Source organism: Panthera onca, chromosome A2 (assembly GCF_046562875.1).
Source record: "Panthera onca isolate mPanOnc1 chromosome A2, mPanOnc1 haplotype 2, whole genome shotgun sequence".
Taxonomy (NCBI): Eukaryota; Metazoa; Chordata; class Mammalia; order Carnivora; family Felidae; genus Panthera; species Panthera onca.
Window position 1 is genome coordinate 10,769,710 of NC_138340.1, and position 8,251 is coordinate 10,777,960.

At 39.9% G+C, this 8,251-nt stretch overlaps 1 protein-coding gene across 1 annotated transcript; it reads right to left on the minus strand.

Annotated features, from left to right (window-relative positions):
* Positions 1-2,342: 2,342 nt before the first annotated feature.
* LOC132674942 (olfactory receptor-like protein OLF4) lies at positions 2,343-3,294 on the minus strand. The gene is given in 2 exon segments (XM_078435656.2): positions 2,343-2,397; positions 2,399-3,294. Coding segments are annotated over 2 exon segments (951 nt in total).
* Positions 3,295-8,251: the final 4,957 nt, after the last annotated feature.

The window sequence follows — 8,251 nt, forward strand, 5'->3', positions numbered from 1 at the left end:
TCTCTGTCTTCCATTGCATTTCAAATGTCACCTCGTCCTAGGGGAATTATACCCATAAAAATGATACCAGAGTGGAAACTATTATGAGTATTTCAATGGTGAGGTCTATCAATAGGAAAACAGTATCTACAGAAGGATTCTGTGAAGATAGTATCAGTGATAGAACACTTGTTAGCTCCATTAATCAATGAAATAGATACAAGGTCCCTGGTATCTCTGAGCCATCTGGAAAGTAAACCTTTTATTTATTTGATCTTTCCTTATACTAGGAAAGGTGATGCATAGGCAAGAGGCATGGAGGAAATATTTACAACCTGACCCTCTGGAGTAGAATTTCCATAACTGCTCATTAGACGCCTAATTCATTCTCACTGTCTTCTCTTGGATCATTCCACTGCTGAATGTGGATTGGAAATAAACCTTTTGAATTGAAATTAACAGCAGTGGTAGACTGTTTGCAGAGATGGCCCCAAGTCCTGGTCTTTCTCTGTAGTCATATCTTTGGCAATGTGCGCAGTACCTTCTATCAGGAGGTGGAGACTATTCTTCCATCTTTGATTCTGGATGGATCAGAACTTTTTATTTACTGTGGCCAACAGAATATGATAGAAGTGGCAGTGGACCTTAGAGGCCCTGTGAATTTCTGCTGCTCTCTCTTGAAATACTGCTCTGAAAAGAGAATAAAACCAGATGGGCTGCCAGAAGAAGTGAAGACATGTGGAGCACAGCCCAGTTGTCCAAGCCAAGGCCACTCTGATCAGCCACAGCTAGCTAGCCAAGACCCAAACCCTGGCAAGATCAGCAGAGCCTTCCCAGGTGACACAAAACCTGATTCAAGATCCTTGAGGACATCAACAGAGATTAGAACAACTCATCACCATACAATTCTACTTGATACTAAAGATATTCTACCAAGCCATTTGTTTTCAGGAAGGTTTGCTATTCAGCAACATTCATGATTATTTTGTTATTCAAATTTATTTTGGATGACTATTAAAAAAATCCTCTCCATTGAAGATTCTATTCAGGTAACCAGTAGAGGTTGGAAGGACAGGCATTTTTGTGGAGAAAAAACGGTGACCTGGAATCACATAAGTGGGCAGGAATTCAAGCTCTCTTCTGTCTTGCAGAGACATCTTAATTTTAGCCCAAATGCGATTCATTTTTGGCATTGACCTCCAGACCTGGAAGAGTAGAATTTTTTTTCTTTTAAACCCTTAGTGTGGTAACTGGATATAGCAGCAATAGTAAATAACAAAGACACTTATCCAATAAATGTTTTAAATGATTTTTAAGAGAGAGAGGGAGAGAGAGAGAGGGAAGGAGAGAGAGAGAGAGAGAGAGAGAATGCAAGTGGGGGGAGGGGCATAGAGAGAGGGAGAAACAGAATCCAAAGCATGCTCCAGGCTCTGAACTATCAACAGAGAGCCCAACGCAGGGCTCGAGCTCACATACTACAAGATCATTACCCAAGTTGAAGTTGGACACTTGACTGACTGAGCCACCCAGGTGCCCCAATTTTTTTAGTAAAAGGAACTTAAGCCTCTCAACTCATTCACTTAGCTTTCTTGGATAAAGGAGATGTGTGTTGAAACCCTACTTAAGTAGAAGAAGCAAAATAAGGTCAGTTTGGGGGATATTCAGCCTATTGCCTGGTTCAGAGAATGTCTCCTTGCATAAATGTAAATATGGTTCTGTCTTTGAGGCCTCTGGGCATTAAGATAGGAAAAACCATATATCATTAACTTATGGCCACCTGTTCTATTATAATTTATTTTGCCTAAATTTCTGCATTCCTTGAATTCCATGTTAATGAAAACCTCCATTCTCTTCCTTTCTTTACCCTCCAAGTTTTTTTCAAGCTTGCTCTCAACACAGCAGATAGGTTGCAATGATTTCTAATGACTCTTTTATACTCTTATATCAATAAGAGTCATGGCCAAGAGTAGACTTTCATAGGAGTAGTATAACTCATGACTGGGGTTTTTTTTTTTGGTCAAACAAAATAAAAAATACTATGATATAGTTTATTTGAGAAGAAATTATTCGTAACAGATCCATGTAGTCCTTTGAAATGAGTGAGAATTCCAAATATTTCACATCAAAGGTGAGGAATCACATTGGGAGAGTAGGAAAATGACAAAGGGAAAATCTTTTAGATATAAGAGATATCAAAAAGCTTAGCGTAGGGAGTTACATAAATTGTACACAGATGTTGAAATTAAAAAAAAAAATAGAAATTCCAGGAAAAAAAATAGAAGAGGCATGTTCCACTCCCACAATCTGATCAAAGAATCTCAACATTTGGGTCAGACTTTGGACCCTGCAATCATGGGTACTTTTCAGCACAAGACAATTGGCCCTTTTATAGCTGCCATACCAGAGAATCTCATCAGAGGAACTAATGTCTTTATTCCTCAGGCTATAGATGAAGGGGTTCAGCATGGGTGTGACCACCGTGTACATCACTGAGGCTGTTGCACTTGAGTGGGAGCTCTGGGTAGCAGCAGAGCTGAGGTACACTCCTAGGCTTGTACAGTAAAATAAAGAGACCACTGAAAGGTGAGACGCACAGGTGGAAAATGCTTTATACTTGCCCTGAGCTGATGAAATCCCACATATGAAGGAAATTATCTTATAGTAAGAGTAAAGGATCCCAAAAAAGGGACCACCAGCCAGCAGCATAGCTCCAAAATACACCACCATGTTATTGAGAAAGGTGTCAGGACAGGCAAGTTGGATCATCGGATTGAGCTCACAGAAAAAGTGGGGGATTTCCAAGACTGTACAGAAGGACAGCTGCAACACCATTAAGCTTTCTAACAAGGAATGCAGAGCACTCAGGATCCAGGACACCAGGACCAGGAGTCCACAGAGCCAGGAGTTCATAATGACCATGTAGTTTAGTGGGTGACAGATGGCCACAAACCTGCCGTAGGCCATCACATTCAGGAGAAAGTCATCCAACCCTGCAAAGGTTATGAAAAAGTTCATTTGTGTGATACAGTCCTCATAGGTTATGACTTTGGTCTGGGTCTGGATGTTCCAGAGCATCTTCGGGACGGTGGTGGAGGTGAAGCAGATGTCTACAAAGGACAGGTTGGCCAGGAAGAAGTACATGGGCGTGTGGAGGTGGGAGTCAGAGCTAATGGCCAGGGGGATGAGCAGGTTTCCAAACACAGTGATCAGGTACATGGAGAGGAAAAGCTCAAATACGAGGGGCTGCAGTTCTGTTTCTTCTGAAAATCCCATAAGAAGAAATTCTGAAATTCCTATATTGTTTCCTGGGTCCATGTGGTGGAGGTGACTACCAATAAAGGGGAAAATAACATGACTAATTTTCACATCAATAGACATGGCTCACATTGTTGAAATGCTACAATTTACATTTTCCAGTCAAGAAAGTTATTTCAATATTTTGTGAATGGATGGGTGCTCTGGAAGGGATCCTCATTTCCTCTCTTATTAGGAATTTTCATCCCAACATCAGATGTTCCCCAAAAGGCTGGGTATTGTGCAGTTTTAATAAGAAATTATCTCATGCGTTTGAGGGATATATAGACCATCAACCATGTTTTCAGCATTTCCAAGTCATAAAGTAGACGGTGCTGAAAAGCAAAGGTACCTACTAATCATTGCTGGTGATAGGATATACACGTATATAAAAATTAAATAATCCTGAGATGTGGACTGAGGCTATGAAGAAAATGAAGGCAAGTCAAAAGAAAGAGTGGATGGGCTGTTATGTTGGGTGTTCAGTCAAGATTGACTAAGAAGGTGACATTTGAACAGAGACCTCAAGGAAGAGAGAGTGCAAGACAGAAGGTCTTCCTGGCAGGAGGAAGGACAGTGCAAAGGCCCTGCGGAAACACTTTTTTTCAGAAAATCAAGGCTCAGAAGGAAGCCAGTGTAATGGCGGGGAGTTGAAAAGAGGGAGAGTGATGAGAGGTATTGGCAGTGAATTTTGTGGATCCATGTGGCCTCGCAGCTGCTTAAAATTCAAGACACAGGGAGCTCTTTGTCCACACTATGTACCTCTTGCACTTTGTTAATCTGGTTGTAAAGCATCCTGTCAACTGAACATCCCTTGTCAGTATCATCTGTTGATGGAGTCTGACCTGTGTATTATAGGGTCAACCTGGAATAGAGGCGCCTATAAACACCTGCTCTGAGACCTGCTCTCACTGCACACACACACACACACACACACACACACACACACACTGCACCGTATCCTCCTGGTGTGTGTTACTTGTATGTCTTCACCTCCCCCTGCCTGCCCCAACACACTTTTTTTTTAAAATTTTTTTTAACGTTTATTTATTTTTGAGACAGAGAGAGACAGAGCATGAACAGGGGAGGGGCAGAGAGAGGGGGAGACACAGAATCGGAAGCAGGCTCCAGGCTCTGAGCCATCAGCCCAGAGCCTGACGCGGGGCTCGAACTCACGGACCGCGAGATCGTGACCTGAGCTGAAGTCGGACGCTTAACCGACTGAGCCACCCAGGCGCCCCAACCAACACACTTTTTAGGATATGAATGCATACACATCATATTACCTTTCCCAGAAGGAAAGTAGAAATAGTACCAGAAAGTCCTATTCATTGCTTCCTAAGGACAAATAATCCTGGGGCTCCATTTTGGAATGGTCTTCTGGCCTGTACATAAAGAAAAATTAAAAAATTGTGTTCAACGAACAGAGACAGAGACAGAGACCAGAGACAGAGAGAGAGGGAGAGAGTGATGTTGGTGGCCTCCAATCCTAATTATATCGCATTTACACCCAGCAAAAATAATTAAAGGGCAAAAATAAATTTCTCTAAAGGAAAAAAGTAGCGACATCTTTATGACGTGAACATCACAGATCGAACATCGCAAGAGAATAAACCAACACGTCTCATAATTTGGGCATTTTTATTGGCAGAGAGCAGACTTGATTTTCCTGTGTTTATTCCATATTCATTTGATTAATCAGTTTTTATATGGCCAAATAGAGGATGAGGTAAGCCTCTTTGCCACTTGTCTTATGTGGCATTTTTTTGGTGTGTATTTGATGTTCTTATGCTTTGAATTTTAGTCGCTTTCTTGACAAGTCTGACGAGCACAACTAGTCATGGTTCTGTTCCTTGTCCAACAGGTAACGTGCTCTCCAGACTCTATGAAATCCTAAACACCCCATGACAGTCTATCCCCTAACTCTGAATAAGCTTCATGCAACTTACCCAAGTACATTATTTTGGACTCACATTTATTTTTACTGCACTCCTGTGTGCCATTGTGACGTGATTACCAAAGGAGCAGGAACGTCTGCTCATCTTCCCTTTACAAAAGTATGTGGATGTATATGCACTTATATAGAAACGGATTCATGAAAATGAGACATTATGAAATACAAAGAACGACAGACAGAATAAAACCAGGTTAAAGAGCAGTTTCAGTACAACCATGTTACACAAAACTGAATGAAGTTTTGAGCAGTAACTGAAACATGATCTACAGGACCAGTAAGTCAACAAAATCAAGATAGAAAAATAATAAAATTCCCCAAGACCTGGATAAAAATAAGAGTATAGCATATAAAGCTCTTAAAAATTTCTGGCACCATAGCAGATGCTCTTTCAGTATTAATTCAATGAGTCAGGAATTAGGTCTCATTATATGTGGGCATTTAATACTCGACAAAGCTGCATTTAAGTGTCGTCGGAAAAGACTGGATTGTTGAGTGAAAGCTGGCACGAAGGCTTTCTACGTGGAAGGAAGTGTGATGCTTGCTTATTTCACACATCTCACCAAAAATCCAAAAGAGTAAGCAAACCCCCAGTGTAAGAGTAACCATTCCATTTTAGATGCATATCTAGAAAATTACATATAAAATCTACTGGTGGGAAAATCATCATTTGTAAGGCAAGAAAAAAAACTCAGAAGGTAGAAGATACATACATTTCACTAAATGAATTTTAAAACTATCTTATGGGCCAAAAGACCTAACTAAAAGTCAATAGAGAAGCTGTGATTTACAGCAATTATTTCAAATGTTCATAATTATAGATAAATAGATATATAATATAATATAATATAATATAATATAATATAATATAATATAATATATATAATATATATAATAATATAATATAAATTTATAGATAAATTATAGATAAATAAATTATAGATAAATATAAATTACAGATAAATAGATCAATATAGATATAATATGTGGACATATAATAATAATAGGCAAATTAAATCAAATATGTGAATCTTTAATTGAGCTCACTAATAGTTTTAAGAATCAACAAGTAATCTCTTTCACACTGATCATCTTGTGAAAATACTCAAAGGGCTGTCCCACAGATTGGGATCAGAATTTTTAAACAAGTAGCAAAAAGGCACTTTTTTTAAATTTTATTTTTTTAATTTACATCCAAGTTAGTTAGCATGTAGTGCAACAATGATTTCAGGAGTAGATTCCTTGATGCCCTTTACCCACTGAGCCCATCCGCCCTCCCACAACCCCTCCAGTAACCCTCTGTTTGTTTTCCATATTTAATAGTCTCTTATGTTTTGTTCCCCCTCCTTGTTTTTATATTATTTTTGCTTCCTTTCCCTCGTGTTCATCTGTTCTGTGTCTTAAAGCCCTCATATCAGTGAAGTCATATGATATTTGTCTTTGTCTGGCTAATTTCGCTTAGCATAATACCCTCTAGTTCCATCCACCTAGTTGCAAATGGCAAGATTGCGTTCTTTTTGATTGCCGAGAAATGCTCCATTGTATATATACACCACATCTTCTTTTTTTTTTTTTATTTTTTTTTTATTTTTTAATATATGAAATTTACTGTCAAATTGGTTTCCATACAACACCCAGTGCTCATCCCAAAAGGTGCCCTCCTCAATACCCATCACCCACCCTGCCCTCCCTCCCACCTTGCCCTCCCTCCCACCCCCCATCAACCCTCAGTTTGTTCTCAGTTTTTAACAGTCTCTTATGCTTTGGCTCTCTCCCACTCTAACCTCTTTTTTTTTTTTTACTTCCCCTCCCCCATGGGTTTCTGTTATGTTTCTCAGGATCCACATAAGAGTGAAACCATATGGTATCTGTCTTTCTCTGTATGGCTTATTTCACTTAGCATCACACTCTCCAGTTCCATCCATGTTGCTACAAAAGGCCATATTTCATTTTTTCTCATTGCCACGTAGTATTCCATTGTGTATATAAACCACAATTTCTTTATCCATTCATCAGTTGATGGACATTTAGGCTCTTTCCATCATTTGGCTATTGTTGAGAGTGCCGCTATAAACATTGGGGTACAGGTGCCCCTATGCATCAGTACTCCTGTATCCCTTGGATAAATTCCTAGCAGTGCTACTGCTGGGTCATACGGTAGGTCTATTTTTAATTTTCTGAGGAACCTCCACACTGCTTTCCAGAGCGGCTGCACCAATTTGCATTCCCACCAACAGTGCAAGAGGGTTCCTGTTTCTCCACATCCTCTCCAGCATCTATAGTCTCCTGATTTGTTCATTTTGGCCACTCTGACTGGCGTGAGGTGGTATCTGAGTGTGGTTTTGATTTGTATTTCCCTGATAAGGAGCGACGTTGAACATCTTTTCATGTGCCTGTTGGCCATGCGGATGTCTTCTTTAGAGAAGTGTCTATTCATGTTTTCTGCCCATTTCTTCACTGGGTTATTTGTTTTTCGGGTGTGGAGTTTGATGAGCTCTTTATAGATTTTGGATACTAGCCCTTTGTCCGATGTGTCATTTGCAAATATCTTTTCCCATTCCGTTGGTTGCCTTTTAGTTTTGTTGGTTGTTTCCTTTGCTGTGCAGAAGCTTTTTATCTTCATAAGGTCCCAGTAATTCACTTTTGCTTTTAATTCCCTTGCCTTTGGGGATGTGCCGAGTAAGAGATTGCTACGGCTGAGGTCAGAGAGGTCTTTTCCTGCTTTCTCCTCTAAGGTTTTGATGGTTTCCTGTCTCACATTCAGGTCCTTTATCCATTTTGAGTTTATTTTTGTGAATGGTGTGAGAAAGTGGTCTAGTTTCAACCTTCTGCATGTTGCTGTCCAGTTCTCCCAGCACCATTTGTTAAAGAGACTGTCTTTTTTCCATTGGATGTTCTTTCCTGCTTTGTCAAAGATGAGTTGGCCATACGTTTGTGGGTCTAGTTCTGGGGTTTCTATTCTATTCCATTGGTCTATGTGTCTGTTTTTATGCCAATACCATGCTGTCTTGATGATGACAGCTT